General features: G+C 43.9%; 1 protein-coding gene across 3 annotated transcripts in view; it reads right to left on the reverse strand.

The window, feature by feature from the left end:
* Positions 1–866: 866 nt before the first annotated feature.
* Positions 867–21,026, reverse strand: part of Fam222b (family with sequence similarity 222 member B) — a 63,870-nt gene continuing 43,710 nt past the window's right edge. For 2 of the 3 annotated variants that reach the window (XM_008828690.3, XM_008828691.3), the window contains exons 2-3: positions 10,639–10,760; positions 867–3,846 (exon numbers count right to left, since the gene is read on the reverse strand). In XM_008828690.3, coding sequence (XP_008826912.1) covers positions 2,243–3,846; positions 10,639–10,720 — 1,686 coding nt within the window. In that variant the 5' untranslated portion in view covers positions 10,721–10,760 and the 3' untranslated portion in view covers positions 867–2,242. The remainder of the gene's footprint in view (positions 3,847–10,638; positions 10,761–21,026) is intronic. The other variant, XM_008828692.3, reaches the window with a different exon arrangement.

The raw sequence follows: 21,026 nt of genomic DNA on the forward strand, positions 1-21,026 counted from the left end.
CCTGTCTATGCATGGCCTAAAGTCAATCTCAGTCTGGGAATAGAATACCCCTGCTGCCACCACAGAAATAAATTCCCCTTTGAGAAAGAGACGTTACAAACCATTGTGATAAAACCATCTTAATCATTCACATTAAACGAATAGGACAAGGTCAAAAGGTGAGGTTTTTTTGTTTTACTGGTTTATAATTTAAAAACCCCATCACACCTATAAATCACCACAGATGAGGTGAAAGATGGAGAATGAATGCTACAGTATGGATAGAGAGGGGAATCCAGGTATTCCCTTGGGGTGGCATGGGTTCTTGGAGGCAGGGAGTATGGACATGAGGCCTTGGCTTGGACCCTTATTGCTGTTGGGGTTGGCTGGTGGGGACAGGGACAGATGGAGGACTCAGGCTGAACTAGTAAACATCTCACCAAAGTCCAGGGCAGTTGGGGGTATAAGGGAATCACAGTACATTTTCCATGCAGACGAGGTGGGAGTAAGAGCTTCAGAGATTTGTACCCCTGCACAAGAAAGGGGTTTGAGGTGGTTTCAAAGCCCCCAAGCTGGTGTCTGGTCCAGTTTCCTACAGTGGCAGCTCCCCTCCCAGGGAGGGGCATTGGGGGCAAAACTACAGCAAGAATCTGATCTGGAAGTCAAGCAAGAGGTAAAGGGAGATAGTGGTACTCTTTAAATCAGAAAAGCAGCAAGTGAAAGAGAGCCCTGGGTGAGATAGTGGCTAACACCTTGAAGGCATCACACCAGAAATTGCGGGGGCTCAGGGGCAGCAGTACCAGTGTTCACAGACCGCAGGAAAACAGAACAATAAATTAGGACTTCATGTTGCTATCATTTGGCATAACACACTCAGGCATTTTTCCTTTTTTTTTTCTTTTTTAAATATAAGGCAACTTGCCAACACATAATTTAAAAATTGGTCTTCAGTCACATTGTTTCAGATCACTAGAGAATTTCTGGCTAAGGAACAGTAGACAGTAAACAGAACCCAAAATCTTAAATTATCAGCTCACATTTCCCAAAGACAAGAGGAAAGGCAAGGACTTATTTGGTTTTTTTAAAAAAAAGAGCCCAACTGTGCATCTTTAAACAGAAGATAGGTGCAAAACTACAACAAAACAATCTAAAGTTACAGAGAAGTGTTGAATTTCTAGCCAACTAATTGTCACTTGGGAATGGATGCACTGAGAATGGACAGGGGCAAGAAGGGCTGTGTCCAATGGCAGCCCTCTCCAGTGGTCAGAACCATGCTCATTTGGTAGAGGAAGAATTCAAAGAGCTTAAGGCTTTGTGTTTTTTCTTTCGTTCTTGAGTTAAACTGAGGGGCTGCAAAAGGTGACTAAGAGGGCAAATGTACCTGTGGGGCCACTCATACACACAACGCTACTCAAACTCACTACATTCATACAGAAACATGACATTTAAAACGTACAGTGTAGAGCAATATTCTTAGCCAGTGTAGAGAGAACCAAATGCATTTTAACTTTTTTGGTGTATTAATTCCAAACTCCAATGTGATCATCCTTTACCTATAACTAATTCTTCAAGTAAGGTAGTTGTTTGTTTTGCTTGTTTTTTAAAGGGAGAAGGAAGGTAGGGATGAGGACAACAGTTGAGTTTGGAGGCAACAGTGACAAGAGGTCTTGGGAATGCCAGATGCCCACTGTATTTCTGTCCTGAAGAGTTGGGAACCAAGATGCCAATATAAAAATTTTCTTCTCCAAGTCTCAAGGCTTTGGCAAGGACAAGTGCAACAGCTTGGAAGCAATGTAAATGGAAACAAAGCCTTGAGGAGTGGGAAACAGTTGGGGAGATTGGTTTGTTTTGATTTGACATCTTTGGGTGAAAAAAGAATTTAAGATTCCAGAGCACTTGGAAAGTCTGGCTTCTTAGTCCTTGACAGGTCTAGCTTAGGGACCTAGACCACTCTCCTCAGCCACACCTCAATCCCAAGAGAAAGAGGGAGAGGTTTAGCAAGTGTTTAAGGTGGAAAGACTAATAGGCAGGCAGATAGCTAAGAGAAAAGGGTTAGCATCTAACATAAAAACCAAGAGATGCTAGAGGGCAAGGTTAAAGGACCCTCTTCTGCCCCCAAAGAGACCCTGCCAAGTTCCCTTCCTTAGATATCTAAGGACGATCACACTGGAGAGGTGAAACTTTGAAACTATCCAGTTACGTAAAAGACTAAACCTAGAAGGGCGATGTAGTATGACATGTTGCTTGAGGGCACCACGGCTCCCTATCTATACCCTGGGTGTTGAATATGAAGATTTCGGCTATCTGTGTGGTCAGGGGCTCGGGTGCCAGGGACTCGGTGGGCCTTGCTCAGCATGACCAGGCTCTGTTCTCGGAAGCAGGCCTGCTGGAAATCGCCACTTAGGTAATCCACCGTTTGCACCAAGCTGTTCTGGCTTGCCAGTGAACCGCCCCCAGTCCCTGCTCGGTAGTGGGCCCCAGAAGCTGCTGCACAGTCGAGGGGTGCACCTGTGGGTTGCCCACCATGGAATGGCATAGCGAGGTCCTGAGACCCCGAGCTGTCGCTATTAGGAGTGGGCAGAATGTTGTTCCACAGGGGTTGGAAGTAGTGACCATTGGGGTAGGCCAGTGGTGCTGGCAGGCCGTTGACTGGTGGGGATGGGGTAGGCTTCTCCAGGGGTGGCTTCAAATGGAAGGACTGTGCCAGGCAGAGTTCCTGCGGGTAGGCAGGGGCCTTGCTTACAAAGCCAGGCCCTGCCAACTCGCGTCCTGCTGCATGCTTGCCTGTCAGGCCAGGGACTGGTGTTCCACCAGCCTCACTGCACATCTGTTGCAGGTGGGCCAGCTGGTGCTGGTTCCAGGCGACTGGTTTGAGGTCGCTAGGGTAGCCAGTAGGGGCTCGAGAAATGCCTGCAGGCAGGTTGACAGGACCTGCAGTAGGCAATGCGGCTGTGGCCGCATGGGTGTGCTCCATGGGATTGACCACACATGAAGGCATTGGTGTGGGGATGCTGTGGGTCGACACCCGGGTGCTTGCATTGATGAGCAGACTGCGACTAATGGGGCTGGGGTTGGCGATCTGACCCTCACACACTGAGGTAGTGCTGATGCCTGCCCTCGTCTGGCAAAACTGGTTGATCTGGTGCACGATGCTGCTCAGGTCCGGGGGCTGGCTGTGCTGCAGAGTGGCCGCCATTGAAAGGGGAATAGTTGAGGTAGACACGGTCACATTCGGGGGGGCATCTGAGTCTGGCATCTTCCGGCCTCCATGCAGCAAAGGATTAGGGGGGTGCTGGAGACCCTGGTGAGTCAGGGTCTGAGGGTGGACCAAGCCCTGGGTTTGGGCCATGGGCTGAGGGTGGCTCAGGCCCTGAGCCTGCTGGAGGCTCTGAGGGTGAGACAGTGCCTGTGGTGGGATACCCTGAGGGTGTTGCAGCGTCTGGGGAGGGGCATGGGCCAGGGTCTGTGCATGCTGCAGGGCCTGCTGGCGGGCCAGAGCCTGGGCCTGGGGGTGAGCTAAAGTGCTGGGTGCCACAGTAGCATAGGGTGCCACTGGGGGGTTCATGATGGCCTCAGGGAGTAACCGGGCTCGGGTGCCGTCAAAGTCCTTGAGTATGCTTTTGGCTGGCACTTTGACAATGGCAAGCAGGCCTGCCTTGGTGGCAGCCTGAGTCGGGTAGGGGCTGTAGCGCTGGGCTGATGTGTCGAGGCCGTTCACAGTACGACGAACGTGTTTCCGCTGGGGAACCTTCACACTGTTGGGGAAGATTTTTATAGTCAGTGGGTTGTTTGCGACCTTCTTAGCATACGCGTCCAATTCGGCTGGGGTAGGATAGTGAGCAGTTCTCATTTTCTGTGTAGTGTCCCCTAGAGAGAGAGAAAGAAAGAGAAAGGGGGGAAGGAGAGCAGAGAGGAGGGGAGCTCATCAGTGCCAAGCCAACCAGCCTTTCTAGAGTCCCCTGTTGAAGCTGTGGGGAAGATCAAGTTGTCATCTGTAGCTTTTACTCTAAATCTAGCCACACTCCCCACAATCACAAGCGGAGCTGGACATTCTCTAAATATGCACAGTAGGCCAGGCCTGACACTAAGGACTTTTAATGATTCTTACTACTGCTATAGGAGGCAAGTATATTGTGAGACCCATTCTATAAATGAGGTCTCTAAAGATCAGATGGCAAAGCAACTTCCCAAGTCTCTATTTGGAAAGCCAGAACTTAACCAGTTCTCAAAGAGGTAATCAAGAATTCTTTACTACATGGAATTCTTAAGTCCTACCAACCCAAGATGGCACAGGGTAAATGGTTTTAAGCAGAGCTGCCTATCAGTGCCTTCCTCAGTCCCTCTTCATGACACTCTGAAAAACAGGGTATATCCTGAGTCGCTACTATTCAGTTTGCAGGGACCAGCGAGGCATTAGTTTTCTCTTATAAAAGGCAGCTGAGGTGCCACAGTCATGGGTAGACATGCCCATCTGGCACAGAGAACAAGACACTTTTTCAGGAGAGGAGGAGGAAGCTGCCAACATCTCAAGTTCACTTCTGTTTACAGTTTACTCAGTGCCTGACTGGTTGAAGATCAAAAGGCTTTATTATTTGCCTGTGTGAATGGAGGATAATAATAAATGACAGGGCAGCAGGGAGGGAACTGAGAAGAAAAGGATTCAGAGCATCTCTAAGTTCTAGGTGCCAAAAATAGTCTATATTTGGTCCATGTCAGCTGTCACTTTCCAAAAAGAAAGAGGAAAAACCTGCCTTCCTTTGGGAGACTGTAGAAATAAATACCTACTCAATGTGCCTCATTAATGTTAACAGTCTCTTTGTTCCCATCTCTCCGGGTGCCTCCCATTGGGGGTTCCAGTGGATACTGGGCTTACGAAAGGAAAACTTTCTCATAACAAGGGCTCTTTAAGGATGCCATGCTCCTCCTACAAGGGATCTCTTCTCTTAGAGAAGGAGTCTACCGTGTGTGTGTGTGTGTGTGTGTGTGTGTGTGTGTGTGTGTGTATACAAAAAGTGCTTAATGAGTACTTCCTGAATGAGTAAGTAAATATGCACTGTCCAGAGCAGAAGGAAAATGGCTTGGCTAAGAGCCTGGGCTCAGCTGGCTGATTCTCCCCTACTTCCTCTCCTGGCAGAAAGCAGCCAGGAAAGAGCAAAGGCTAATCTGCTGAATACCCAGCTGGTAGCTTCAGCAGGCCTTGGCCCAAAGGAGACTCCATTCAAAGTCATGTCACTGGGCATCAACTGGAACAGAAGCAGAATAGGGAGTGTGTTAGAAGGAACACGGCACAGCTGTCTGCATAGAAACTGCTGCTCCCTGAAGCAGGAAACAAAAAAGTTCAAGTCTAGAAGAAGCAGAGTGGTATTTGGTCTCACCCTCAAAAAAGCAGACCTGAGGGATGGAGATGTAGCCAGTGCTGTAGATGGTTTTTTTGTTTGTTTTGTTGTCTTTTTTTGTCTTTTAGAGATAGGGTCTCCCTGTAGCCCCAGCTGGCTTAGACTATGTAGACCAGGCTGACCTTGAACTCACAGAGATCTGCCTGCCTCTGCCTCCCAAGTGCTGGGATTAAAGGCATGTACCACCATGCCCCGCTCCATAGATGTTTTTCTTATCAGTCTGTAATACTGGGCAATATACTACAGATACCAATCACCCTATGAACTCAAGAGAGAAAAAAGTTCTCAGAAACCCTCTCTGTAACTTCAAAAAAAAAAAAAAAAAGGCTTAAATAGCTGGTTTATTATTAATAGGGACTTAGGGCAGTACAAAGAATTAGGAATCTGAAACTAGAAAAATATGTTAATATGTCACAGAATTATTAAGATTATTAAGATTTTTCCTGATGAACAGGAAAAATGTTGCATGAACATGACCGACAGCTGTTTATAGGCATTCAAGAACAGCAGGTGTGGCTGAGTTACATACAAACACACAAATAAGAAAACAGAAATGTAAAATCCTCAATACAGTGCCTTACATATAGTAAGCACTAAACAACTGAGTTTATCCAGTCTTTGGTTCAATTCACCATTTCCATGCCCTTCCACTAGGGGGCATGCCAGTATCTAAAGTAAAAAGTAATTTCAGTATTTGTCCCAGGCTCTCAAGGCTTTGTCAATGCAGATCAAAACTGCCCACTAAAAGAGAGTATGAGAGCATACCTGTGATCTCAATACTTTGGAGGTAGAGACAGGAAAACCAGGAGTTCACAGAGTTGACTACACAGAGTTCAAGGCTAGCCTAGGACACCTGAGACTCTTGCTTCATAACAAACAAGCAAACAAACAAACAAGCAAACAAACATAACAAAAAGATGGTGTGAGGATCAAGGGTTTTTGATCATTTCAGTCATTTTGCCTGTGACTGTTTTGTTTTGTCTTTTGAGACATGGTTTCCCTGTAGCCCCCACTGGCCTGGAACTTGCTATACAGACCAGGCTGGTCTCAAACTCACAAAGATCCGCCTGCCTCTACCTCTGCCTCCGAAGTGCTGGCATTAAAGGTGTGCACCACCATGCCCGGCAACTGTGACTATTTTTTTTTTTTTTTTTTTTTTTCTTTTTCAGACAGGGTCTCCCTATAGCCCCAGCTGTCCTGGAACTCACTATGTAGACCAGGCTGGCCTTGAACTCACAGAGATCCACCTGTCTCTGCCTTCCAAGTGCTGGGATTAAAGGCATGTGCCACCATGCCTGGCTTCTTGTTTTTTTGAGACATGGTTTCCCTATAGCCCCAACTGGCCTGGGACTCGCTATGTAGACCAGTCTGTCTCACAGAGATCTGCCTGCCTCTGCTTCCTGAGTGCTAAGATTAAGTGTGTGTGCCACCATGTTTGGCTGTGACTTTTTAAATAAGATTACTTTTATTATTTTTATTTGTGTGTATGCCTGTGTGCATGTGTGCCTTTGGAAGCCAGAAGGTGCCCCTGGAGCTGGAGTTACAGGTGGTTGTGAGTGTCTTGTACTGGGAAATGAATTCAGGTCCTATGGAAGAATAGCAAGTGCTCTTAACCACTGAGCTGTCTCTCTAGGTGCCTCATTTGTTGTTGTTTTTCTGAGATGGTCTTATTATACAGCGCTGGCTGACCTATAGACTAGGTTGGCCTCAATCTCATAGATATTCACCTGCCTCACCCATGCTGGAATTAAAGGGGTGTGCCACCATGTCTAGCTGCCCTATTTTGATAAGCCACTGATATATAACTGATGCTGAACTAGGAAAAGGAGCAGAGGCTGGGGTTAAGGAAGAAAAAAAAATTCCAAATCATTTTCTGGAGCATTGGGAAAAGATGGGTCAAGAGAAAAAAAAAAAAACAAAACAAAAAAACCCAAAAAAACAAAAACAGCAAGCACAGAGTTCCTAAACACCTGAAGACTCTCAAAGCAAGTAACATCATAGCACATACAATCTAGAAAAGCTCTAGGTCATCTACCTAATTCCAAGCTACCAAACCCAAGCAAAGCCAAGATGTTCTGGGTTTATTCTGGTTTTCAGATAGGGTTTTGCTTTGTAGCCCACGCTAGTCTTGAACCAGCAATCCTCTAGCCCCAGTCTTTCAAGCACTGACATTATAGGTATGCACCACCATACTAGGCAAATGATTCTTCTTTTGTTAGCACAGAGCCTCCCCTGTCACATTATTGTATGTCTCCAAGTATGCTTCCTCATTTGTGTCCCAGAAGCCAAGTCTTAGTGTGCTGATTTTGATGATCATAGAAAACATATAATATTTTCACCCAATCATCATTAGGACAAAGGTTAGGGCTGGGGATATAGCTGTGTGGTTGAGCACTTGTCTAGCATGTGTGAGACCCTGGGCTGGACATCCATCATAAAGAGAGCAGGAGAGTTGGAAGGTAAGAGGAAAAAGCCAAGTTGAGAATACTGGCACAGCAGAGCTTGCTTACTGTGTCAAGCAGTATAGAAAGCAGACTGTCACGTTCATCTTTGTCCTTTCACAGAGTCAGATTCAGACAAATTCAAAACTAGCAAGGCTCTGATTTTGTTCCCTCAAAGAAATGAAGTCAGGAGGGTTCTGGTTTTGTTTTTTTGAAATAGGGTTTCATATATCTCAGGCTGGCTTTAAACTCAGTATGTGGCTGAGGCTAGTCTTGAACTTCTCTGGTCCTCCTGCCTCTACCTCCTAAGTGTTAAGTTATAGTCATGTGCCAACATGCCTGGTTTATGCAGTGCTGGGGGTTAAATCCTAGGGCTTTGTACATGCCAGGCAAGGACTCTTACCAACTGAGCTACATCCTCTGCCCTAATTTTATTTTTACTTTTGTTTTGATACAGGGTGTCAGAACTAAGCTATCTGGGTTGGCCTTGAACTTGTGACCTTCCTGCCTCAGTTTCCCAAATAGCTGAGATTATAGGCCTGTAGCACCATACCTACTGAGACTTGACTATTTTTGGTCTTTTTGAGATAGGGTCTCCCTCCCTGTAGCCCCAGCTGACCTGGAACTCACTATGCAGACCAGGCTGGCCTCAAACTCACAGAGATCCACCTACCTCTGCCTCCCAAGTGCTAGGATTAAAGGCATGCGCTACCACGCCTGCCCGACTGAGACTTGACTATTTTTAACTTCTGATGTGCTCACAGAGCAGGGATCAACAAACCATTTCCAATTTGCATGCCAAGTATAGTTGCAGGGTTCTTTGATAGAAACGTCACCAAAATGAAACTACACTCACTTGTTTGCATGTTGTCTATGGTTGCCTTTGCTCTGTAACAGCAGGGCTGAGTACATGCAACAGAGTATGTATGGTCTACAAAGCCAAAAATATCTGCTTTCTGGCATTTACAGAAAAAGTTTGCTAATGGTTGTCATGAAGGCTCAAGTAAAGTACTATACTATTAAAGGAAAGCCTTAATGCCTCATTGATTAGCCTTTTTTGCTCTGAAAGAAAGGTTTATGTAAAATTCAGGGATTTTTTTTTTTTTTTCTTTTTCTTTTGGTCTTTTTGAGACAGGGTCTCTCTGTAGCCCCAGCTGTCCTGGAACTCACTATGTAGACTAGGCTAGCCTTGAACTCACAGAGATCCGCCTGCCTCTGCCTCCCAAGTGCTGGGATTAAAGGCGTGCGTACCACCATGCCCAGCAAATTTTTTAATATTCTATTTATTATTTTTATTTTATGTGTATGAGTGTATTGCCTGCATGTATGTGAGTGCACTCATGTCGTGCAATGCTGCAGAGGTCAGAAGAGGGCTTCGATTTCCCCTGGAACTAGAGTTAAGGACGGTTCATGGCCGCCATGTGAATGCTGGGAATTGAACCCGGGTCCTCTGCAAGAGCAGTCAGTGCTCTTAACCATTGAGCCATCTCCCAGCCCCAATTCAGGGGTTTTTAAACTAAGATATTATACATATAGTAACGAGTCAGAAATCAAGTATTTTCCTTGCATATCATGTAGTAAAGGAGGAGAAGGTAGGAATCTGGGAAAGCACAAAATTCCAATTTCATCCAATTAAGACAGGAATCTAACAGACTTCTCAAAGGCTCAATCAAGTGGGAAGTATCCTGGATACAAACACCCAGAGAGCCTGAGAAAGCCATCTCCTAACCTTTCTGAGGGCAAAAGCTTCTTTACTTCCTGTGACAGAAAATCATGTTGGCTCAGAAGGTAGACAGCACAGCCAGGGAGAATTGCCTGTTTCCATGGCAGAATATATTCAGAGAGCAAAACATCACTGACAATGTAAATATTATTTCAGAGGTTGAAAAAAAAAGTTATCTGGACTATGAATTTTCTCAGTCAGTTCCTTGTGAGGTTTAAAGTGAACATGCCTTTTAAAATTTATTTTTTTTAATTAAAAACAATTTTTTTTTTGGTCTTTTTGAAACAGGGTCTCCCTGTGGCCCCAGCTGTCCTGGAACTCACAGAAATCTGCCTGCCTCTGACTCCCAAGTGCTGGGATTAAAGGTGTGTGCAACCATGCCTGGCTATTTTTTCATTTTTTATTTTTTGGTCTTTTTGAGACAGGGTCTCCCTGTAGCCACAGCTGACCTGGATTTGCTATGGAGACCAGGCTAGCCTTGAACTCACAGAGATCCACCTGCCTCTGCCTCCCCAGCGCTGGGATTAAGGGCGGCAGAAAACACTTTTAAAAAAAAAAAATTTTTTTTTTAATTTTTATTTCATGTGTTTGAGTGTTATGGCTGCAGGTACGTGAGTGCACCTGTGTCGTGCAATGTCACAGAGGTCAGAAGAGGGGATCAGATTCCCCTGCAACTGGAGTTAAGGATGGTTCTAAGCCACCATATGAATAATGGGAACTGAACCCAGGTCCTCTGCAAGAACAGTCAGTGCTCTCAACTGCTGAGTCATCTCTTCAGTCCCTGAAAACACCTTTTTGAAGAGCGAAATGATATATAACCTATAAAGCTCCTTGTACCTTTGTTGTACAACAGAAAGCTGTCAGTAAGATCACACATTCTGAGGAATTATAGTATTTGAAAAGAGTTCTCTGATCACAAAAGTGTATCACGCTGCTGACAGAGTCTTTGGATCTGCTTTCCTGCACTATCCACTGATGAACACCTTCAAAGTACCAAAATTCAGGTCAATGCACCCTAAATGGGCCTCTGGGATAGCCCATTATGTAGGGGGACGAAACAAAGGATCATACTCCTTACCCATGGATCCAGACTACTTACATTTCTGAAGTCCAGTGTTCATCTGCGTGTGAGAAAGAAGCTGAAAGGACAGGTCACCTGGCCCTGGCAGACAGGCGAGCATGGCAGACCAGCATCAACACAACATGGGGCAGTGGCTCACACTGTAACAAACAAAAAAAGCAAGGTCGTCATAGAATTCATGGCAACTCAGTCAAGGAAAGTACCAGGGATACTTGGATAGCAGCAGCAAAGGCCCAAGTACAGACAGATAAACAACTTAATTAGCAGCACACTGGTTCAAAATTTATTGACATTCTACCTGTAGCAACAATTCACTCTCAACCATTACTATACGTAATGGTATGCTACCATACGGTATTTCAGTCTGCACATGTGGGGGTGGGAGAAATAAACACTGGGAAATACCTATCAATACAAGTAATTGAAAAATTCAGGTACAACTGTAAAGCTTGAAGAGCTAAGACTTTTTTTTAAGGCTTAGCAGTCCATCTGCAGCTCTGCTGGGGGACCAGGACAGTCAGATATTTCCAGAGGAAGTACAGTATACAATCTGTAAAGATATTCCAAGTCTGATTTGTGATCTGGTAATCTGAACTTACTTTTTTGGGTTTCTATTTTGTGTGATGGAGCCCAAGTGGGGTTCAAACTAGCAATCCTTCTGCCTTAGCTTCCTGAAGTGCTGTGACTACAGGCATGTGCCATGTGTGCAAAGCATTCTAGGAGGCACAATTAACCTTTAAAGGGAATTCTATTTGTGAATTCTGAGGAACTTGCCTTTACTACTGTTTACTATACAATCAGACTTTCTGTACATTAAAAAAAAGTAGAGAGAGCACTGTTTGCAGAGTAAAGCAAAGAGGTAGCAGGTTGCTAGAAGCCCTTTTGGGCAGATAATCTGAATATTATATCAAGATGACATGAATTTGTTTATACATAACAAGACACATGTAACAGCCTGCACAAAGACTCCTGTAGCAAAGGGAGTCCTGTCAAGGAAGATGTTCTCTTTATGTACCAGGAATGAAGTTTTCTCAAATAAGCAGATTATGGGGGCTAGAAAGATGGCTCAGAGGTTAAAAGAACTGGCTGCTCTTACAGAGGACTTGGGTTCAATTCCCAGGACCCATACTGCAGCTAACTCCTGTCTGTAACTCCAGTTCCAGGGGAATCCAACACCCTTTTCTGGCCTTCTTTGGCACTGCATGACACAGATGCACTTACATGCATGCAAGCAATACAATCATATACATAAAATATTTTAAAAAAATAAACAGACTATGATAAAATATATGAACTTCCTTCTCAATACTGTAAAACCTGGAAGTCAAGGCAGCACATTATAGTTTTAATTCATAACAAAAAAGGAGGGAAAGCGCAAATGTTAAACACAGACCACAAAACCTTTCTTTTAGACCACTCTATGGAAAGCAAACTACCTTGTCAGGGTGAGTATCAGAGAGACTGCAAGAGATCAGGTGGCTGAAAAGACACTTTGTAACAGAGGCCGCTTAAACTGTGTCTAAGACAGCAACTACAGAAAGAAGACTGATGGTTCAATGAAAACAGAGCTGTCCCAGAGTTCTGGCACAGAGTCAACCTTTGTGGGTCTCTTTGGGTGAGACTAAAGAATGCTGACAGCATGCCAACTGCAGTGCCCCAAGAAATGTCTTCTGTTGGAGTTGGATGATTGAGGTGCTGCTTACAATCCTTTTCCATGTGAATGCTGATCTCTTAATAGCCTTTTCCTTATGATTCTAATATAGTGAGCAAATTTCAAGGGAAAGAAGGAATTAACATATAGAGCCATGTGTCTTGTAACACTTTAGTCAATGATATGATGGTGGTTCCATAGGATGGCAGCAGAACTGGAAACAGCTTTTCCTACCTCCACCCTTGGATTTTCAGAGTTTTGCAATGCAGCCCTGGTTAGCCTAGAATGCTCTGTAGACCAGGATGGCCCTAAATTAATGGTGATCCTCTTGCCTTTGTTTCCCAGGCGCTGGGATTACAAGCACCACTACCACCACTACTGCTTAGTATTTTTAAAAAACATTTTTTTGGGGGGGGGGGTGGTCTTTTTGAGACAAGGTTTTCCTGTAGACGCAGCTGGCCTGGATTCACTAATGGAGACCAGGCTGGCCTCGAACTCACAGAGATCCACCTGCCTCTGCCTCCCGAGAGCTGGGACTAAAGGCATGCGCCACCATGCTCAGCTTTATTTATTATTTTTATTTTATGTGTTTGAGTGTATTGCCTACATGTACATGAGTGTACCTGTGTCGTGCAATGCTGCAGAGGTCAGAAGAGGGCTTCGGATTCCCCTGGAACTGGAGTTAAGGACAGTTCATAGCTACCATGTGGGTGCTGGGAATCAAACCTGGGTCCTCTGCAAGAGCAGTCAGTGCTCTTAACGGCTGAAGCAATCTCTCTAGCCCCTGCTTAGGATTTTTATTACATCTTTTCTGTGTTCAGATACACAAATACTAACACTGTGTGACAACTACCTACATACAAGATTCATATAGTAGCATGCTGTGTGGATTTACAGCCTAGGAGCAATAGCTTACACCATATATTCTCTACCCTGGATGTAGGTGAGTGGTACATTGCTTGCTGAGCATACACAAGTTTCTAGATTCAATTTCCAGCACTGGAAAAACAAACAAAACTCCCCCAATCCAACTACCATATAGTTTAAGTGTGCAGTAGGCTATACCATCTAGGCATGCTAAATATACAAACACGCATGTCTCAGAATTAGTGTCCTAATCTGTAGTTAAGTGACACATAACTATATTGGTCATTACTAATGCATTCTCAGTTGGAACCCCCAAGCTTTCTTGGAGATAATAAATCTCATTTGTCATCTCATGCTTTCTAGCTTGGATGCTTTCTAGCCTTCAAAAGGGTCTTTGTAGCTGGGCATGGCGGCACACACCTTTAATCCCAGCACTCGGGAAGCAGAGGCAGGCAGAGGGGCCAGCCTGTATACACAGCCAAGTTCTAGGCCAGGTGAGGCTAAAGATTTATTGTCTCAAAACAATAAAACCATTTTCTCTCTCTCTCTCTCTCTCTCTCTCTCTCACACACACACACACACACACACACACACACACTAAATCAAAACAAAACAAAACAAAACTCAGGCCATCAGGTTCTAATGCTTTTTTTTTTTTTTTTGGTCTTTTTAAGACAGGGTCTCCCTGTAGCCCCAGCTGTCCTAGAACTCACTATGTAGACTAGGCTGGCCTTGAACTCACAGAGATCCACCTGTCTCTGCCTCCCAAGTGCTGGGAGCAAAGGTGTGTACCACCACGACTGGCTTCTAATGCTTTTTAAAAAATATTTTTATTATTACTTTTAGTTTATGTATATGCATGTATTGCCTGCATGTATGTAAATGCACCTGTGTCATGCAAAGCCCGAGGAAGACAGAAGAGGCCGTTGGATCCCCATAACTGGAGTTACAGAGTTGTTAGCCACCATGTGGATGCTGTGATTTGAACCTGGATGTTCTTCAAGAACAGCCAGTGCTCTTAACTGTTGAGCCATCTTTCCAGTTCATGATTTAACTTTTTTTTATAAATGCCTCCATCTCATTAGTATGCAAACTTACTTTCCCATTTAATAAATGATAAAATTATATGCATACATATAAAATAACTGTTTTAAAATAAATTTATTGGGCTGGTAAGATGGCTCAAAATAAATGAAAAATATTTAAATAAAAGAAATTTCTAAAGGATGGTGTGGTAGTAGCACAGTACTTGGGAGGTAAAGGTAGGAGCTCAATGCATGTTTAAAGTCTACAAACACTTGTTTTGAGTGTGGTCTATAAAACAAGTTCCAGGCCAGCTAGGGTTATAAGGTAAGTGTCTGCTTCAAAAAAACCAACAATGAGGCCAGGTGTGGTGGCGCATGCCTGTAGTCCCAGCACTTGGGAGGCAGAGGCAGACAAATCTGTGAGTTCAAGGCCAGCCTGGTCTACATAGTGAGTTCCAGGCCAGCTGGGGCTGCAGGGAGAAACTGTCTCAAAAAAGACCAAAAAAAAAAAAAACCCCAAAACAAAACAAAAACCCAATAATGACCCTGGGCTTGGTGGTGTGAACCTTTAATCCCAGCCCTCCAGAGGCAGAGCTCGTGAGATGGAGGACCCCCGGGTCCACTTCATCGCTTCCAGTGGGCTGGGATTAGTGAGACTCTGTCAAAAAACAACAAAATGGTAATAATGAAGGCATTATTATAAAATAAAACAAATATATTTATTATTTACTCTCAGTATCTGATTTGTATACCTACTTGATATACTCAGGTTCATGTAAAAAGTAATCAGGAAAAAAATGGGTCACTTCTGGAACAAAAAGTTTAAGATGCCCTGTTCCAATCTACTCTAACTACTGACTCATTTCCAGCCAATTTCCCTGAAGGTCCATTAGTTAGCCAAATAACTACCATTTCAGGGGGGAATGTTCTGTCTGGAATGTCCTTTCTCAGATCTGCCAGTCTTTCTAGCTTGTTCCCTTCATTCAGATTTCTCTATTCCTATGTCACTGCCTAAGGGGGGAGATACTCTATGACCTCTTTAGCTAAAACAATGCCTTTAAACTCCCTTGCTCTTTGGCACCATTATTGCCTCTGTTTTATGTCTCACTATCCCATTTGAGCCAGATGTGGCACATGCCTGAAATCCCAGCACTTTGAAAACTGACATAGGACTACTCAAGTCTTGAGGCCAAGCTAGGCTACACAAATTCAAAGCCAGCCTAGGTTATATATTGAGACCTTAATTCAAAATCCAGAGAGAGGGGGCTGGAGAGATGGCTCAGCAGTTAAGAGCACTGGCTGTTTTTGCAGAAGACCTAGGTTTGAATCCCACATAGCAGCTAACAATTGTCTGTAACTCCAGTTCCAGGGGATACAAAGTCCTCTTTTGTCCTCTTTAGGTACTACATGACATGGGTGCACTTACATACAGGCAGGCAATACATGAATACACATAAAATAAAAATAATTTTTTTTTCATTTTTGTTTATTGATTTTTGTGTATTTCAAAAAAAAAAATTTTTTTTTTTGGTCTTTTTGAGACAGGGTCTCCCTGTAGCTCCAGTTGCCTGGAACTCACGCTGTAGACCAGGCTGGCCTCAAACTCACAGAGGATCCGCCTGTCTCTGCCTCCCAAGTGCTGGGATTAAAGGCATGCATCACCACACCTGGCAAAAAAATATTTTTTTAAAAAGAAATAGTTTGGGGCTGGAGAGATGGCTCAAGCGGTTAAGAACACTGGTTGTTCTTACAGAAGACCGGGGTTTGAATCCCAGCACCCAAATGGCAGCTAACAACCATCCATAACTCCAGTCCCAGGAGATCCAACAGCCTCTTCTGACCTCCACGGGCATTACACAACATGGGTGCACTTACCTACATGCAGGCAATATATGCATACACATAAAAATAATAAAGCTGGTCGTGGTGGCGCATACCTTTAATCCCAGCACTCCAGAGGCAGAGGCAGAGGTAGTGGGATCTCTGTGAGTTCAAGCCCAGCCTGGTCTACACAGTGAGTTCCAGGACAGCTGGCGCTACAGGGAGACCCTGTCTTAAAAAGATCCCCCCCGCAAAAAAAAGTTTTCTTTACTATTAGGAGAGAGAGAGAGAGAGAGAGAGAGAGAGAGAGAGAGAGAGAGAGTGTGTGTGTGTGTGTGTGTGATGTGTAGGTGTGGTGTGCATGCATGTGGAAGTAAGATAACAGCTTTGTGGAGTCAGTTTTCTGCTTCCACCTTTACATCAGTTTCAGGATTGAATTTGGGACATCAGACTTGAAAGCCATTTCACCAGCCCCCAGCTTATATTTTAAACAACTTGATTTTGTGTAATGTCTTTTCAGAAATAGTTTTTAAAACCCAGACTTTAAAATATACAGGTTCATGCTGGGAATGGTGGTGCATGCCTTTAAGCCCAGCACTTGGGAGGCAGAGGCAGGCAGATCTCTGTGAGTTCAAGGCTAGCCTTGTCTACATAGTGAGTTCCTGGACAGCTGGGGCTATAGGGAGACCCTGTCTCAAAAAGACCAAAAATAAATAAATAAGAAAAAAAATCATGTACATGTGGGAGGGATGCCACTGTACATATGCAGGGGTCAGAGGACACTTTGTAACTTCAATCTCTCCTTTCCAAGCCAGACGCGTTGGCACTTGCCTTTAATCCCAGCACTTGGGAGGCAGAGTCAGGTGGATCTCTGTGAGTTCAAGGCCAGCCTAGTCTACATAATGAGTTCCAAGCCAGCTGACAAACCTCGACAGGCCAGACAAGGAAAGCCTGTCTCAAAAAGACAAAAAATAAATAAAAAATAAAGTTTTTTTTTTTTAAAAAAAACACCAGAGAGGAGAGATTAAACGGGAGACAGAATATTAATCTGGCAAAGAGATATTAATGTAATTACTAAAAACAAACAAAAGGGTAAAAACAGAATTACACTGAGGAAGATCTGTAAACTGTTTACTCTGTAATCATGAGGATCTGAAATGATGTCCAGAACCCATAGAAAAAAAAGTCAAACATGATGATGCACTTGAATTCCCAGTGCTGGGGAGGACACAAGCTGATCCCTGGGGCTTACTGGTCAGCTACCCCGGCCTAAATTCAGATCCAGGTCTATACCAGAAAACAAGGTGGGTGGTACCTGAGGAACAACACTCAAGGTTGTCCTCTGGCCTCCATGTTCACACATGTGCATACGAACACATACAAACATACACATCCACCTTGAACTCATGGCAACCCTTCTGCTTCAATTATGTGTGTTTGTGTTTGCCCATGCCGTGATGTACATATGGAAGTCACAGAACAACTCTGGAGTCAATTCTCTCCTCCTACCATGTGGATACCTAGGATGGACTCAGGTCATCAGGTTTGGCAGCACATATCTTTACTCACTGAGCCATCTCCCCCGCCTTTATCTTGCCTCTGCCTCCTGAGTACTGTGGCTGTGATTAAAGGTGTGCACCACCATGTTGGCCTTTCTGTTGCTGGTTTGTTTTGTTTTGTTTTGTTTTGTTTTTGTCTTTTTGAGACAGAGTCTCCCTGTAGCCCCAGCTGTCCTGGAACTCACTATGTAGACCAGGCTGGCCTTGAACTCAAGAGATCTGCATGCCTCTGCCTCCCAAGTGCTGGGATTAAAGGCATGCACCACCAAGTCCAGCCTCTGTTGCCATTTTCAAAAGTGAATTTCCAATATAATTTTACAGCTGATATTTATAAAAGCACATTAGACTCAGAAAAATCATTAGTGTTATGTTCTGAAAGGGCCTCAAAATCAAACTGCTAACTTTAAAACAGAATCAAGAGTAGTGAGACTGAGTATGGTGGTACATGCCTATAATTGGAGTATCTGGACAGCTGGGAAAGAGGATCATGAGTTTAAGGCCATCCTTAAATTAGGCTACAAACCTAATTCAATGCCAGTCTAAGCTATGCAACAAGACCCTATGTCTCAAAGGGGGAGGGGAGGAAGAGAGGGATGTGCAGAGCTCACAAAGACAGGTCTCCATGACCTCTCTGTGGGCTCTCAGCTTTCTTTCCAAAAGCTAGTAGGCAAAGTCTGCAGCCTACAGGCTAGGTTTTTCCCCAGAGGGAGGAGGGAGAAACAGAGTAGGGATACCAGGACAAATTACTTCCTTAAAATAAGATACAATGTTGGATGTTTGTCATCTTTTATAATTTCCTTTAGAATTGTGTACTGATTCAACAAGTATCAAATTATTATTTAGATAATAATTTTAGATAAAAATGTTACAATTTTACGGCACTTTTTAATTTCAAAGCTCCCAAGTCCATATGATGCAATGAAAAGCTGTCAGTCTGTAGAGCAACCATCATCTCATAGTTGGACTAGGAAACTGAAGCAATAGAGCTTGCTTGTTATTTAGTTTTACAGTGCTGGTGATCTAACCTATAGGGCCTGATGTTTGTTAGGAAAGGACTCTACCACCTAATTATTATCACTAACTCCCCATTTTTTTTTTTTTTTAATCTAAAAGGAAATCTGGCTGAGCATGGCGGCACATGCCTTTAAACCCAGCACTTGGAAGGCAGAGGCAGGTGGATCTTTGTGAGTTTGAGGGGCCAGCCTGTTCTAAGACAGTGAGTTCCAGGCCAGCTGGGGCTACAGGGAGACCCTGTCTTAAAAAGACCCCCCCACACACACACAAAGGGAAATCTGATCTGTAGCAAAGATTATCAAAGACAGGGTACATTTATTCACCGTTAGTGGGAGAACAAACTGGTCCAGCCACTACAGAAACCAATGTGGAGTTTCCTCAAAAAGAAAGAACTAGATCTACCACATGATCCAGCAATATCACTCCTAGGTATACTCCCAAAAGGACTCTGTATCCTATTATAGAGATACTTCCTCATCCATGTGCATTGCTGCTCTAGTCACAATAGGTAGAAAAGGGAAACAAATGAATGGATAATGAAAATGTGGTTTATTTACATAACAGAATATAATTCAGCTCTAAAGAAAAATGAAACTACACAATTTGCAGGAAAATGGATGGAACTGGAAACAATCATTCTGAGTGTGGGAATCCAGACCCACGCTCTCTCATATGGATGTTCTCTCTCATATGGATGCTAGTTTTGAATCTTTAGATATGTGTATTTAAATCACATAGAAGGCTAGCCAGGCATGGTAGTGCACGCCTTTAATCCCAGTACTTGGGAGGCAGAGGCAGGCAGATCTCTGTGAGTTTGAGGCCAGTCTGGTCTACACAGTGAATTCTAGGCCAGCCCCACTACAGGGAGACCCTGTCTCAAAAGACCAAAAAAAGAAAAAAAATAAATAAAATTATAATAAACCATATGGAAGGCATTGAGTTGTTAGTGGGGTCCCATAGACCCCTCCAAACATTACAGGCTATAAGTATTTCTCTTGGTTACCCTCTAGAACTTGATGGTAAGACTCTATTGCTGTAGATTCTACATTATCTCAGTCATATGACATGGAGAAAAAAAAAAAAAAATCAAGCTGGTACCAACCTGGAAGCTTGATTCTCAATGACTGGCTTTGATAGTGCTATAAAGTTCTATGCACATTACCAGAGAAGAAAACGCACCATCAGTCCTACCCAGCTGTGAACCCTGATAGCTAAAATAATGAAATGGCCTGGCCAGATATTCTTATTGCTGCAATAGTGGCATGAATGTTATGGGAGTAACCAACCACTTTCTGACTGGTTTTAAGAGCCATTCCAGGAGCTGCAGAGATGGCTCAGTTGTTAAGAGCACAGGCTGCTCTTGCAGAAGACCCAGGTTCGGTTCCTAGCACCCACACTGTAACTCTAGTCCAAATGCCCTCTTCTGACCTCTGAACAGGCTATGCATAACATAGGTGCACTTACATACATGCAGGCAATATACTCACACATATTAAATATTTTTAAAAACCACTCCACAAGATAAAACCCACATTTGGTACTGTGAATTGGAGTTCTCAGCTCTAAATGTGGCAGCTATATAACAACCCCTCCCCGCAAGGCTCAGGGATTATCAAGGAAGAAGGAAGCACAAAAATTGTAAGAATCAGAGGGAGTAGATGTCTGTAGCAAAACAATATTTGTTGGACATGACAAAGCTTTTGCAAACATGAACTCTGAGTGACTGGAACTGCATGCACAAGACTGAAAAATCAAGCCAGCCAAGATAGTACAGATAGGGGAAGGGTTCATGAAGTCCTACCCTTACCTGAGGAGATACTGACAGTTTATGGTTACTAGGAGAGTCACATTTCTTCAGAAATGCAGACCCTGAGACACTGATATTACAACAGATGGTCCCATACTCATGCACATAAACATTCAGGAGTCAGAAACAGGTGGATCTCTGTAAGCATCAAGGCCAGCATGGTCTCAATAGTGAGTTCCAGGCCAGCTGGGGTTATAGGGAGACAGGGTGTGTGTGTGTGTGTGTTGAAGTTGGGAGACAAAAGTGGTGGGAGGAGTTGGAGGGAGGGAGCAGGGAGGTTGAATTGATCCAAACACATAATATGAAGGTATGAATCCTAAATATTTTTAAAATAACATCTTTACCTTAAAAAATGGTATCATGGTGGGGCTAGAGCAATGGCTCAACAGTTAAGAGCACTAGATGCTCTTGCAGAGGACCTGGATTCAGTTCCCAGTACCAACATGGTAGCTAACAGCTATCTGCAACTTCAGTTCCAGGGGATCAGACATCCTGTTCTGGCCTCAGTGGGCACTGTGCACATGTGGTCCATTTACATGTGGCAAAACATTCACATACATAATTTAAAAAAAAATGATAGCACCGATGGGGAAATTTTTTTTTTTTTTTGTCTTTTTTTGAGACAGGGTCTCCCTGTAGCCCCAGCTGTCCTGGAACTTGCT

Source organism: Nannospalax galili, unplaced genomic scaffold (assembly GCF_000622305.1).
Source record: "Nannospalax galili isolate Female #2095 unplaced genomic scaffold, S.galili_v1.0 scaffold212, whole genome shotgun sequence".
NCBI classification, from domain to species: Eukaryota; Metazoa; Chordata; class Mammalia; order Rodentia; family Spalacidae; genus Nannospalax; species Nannospalax galili.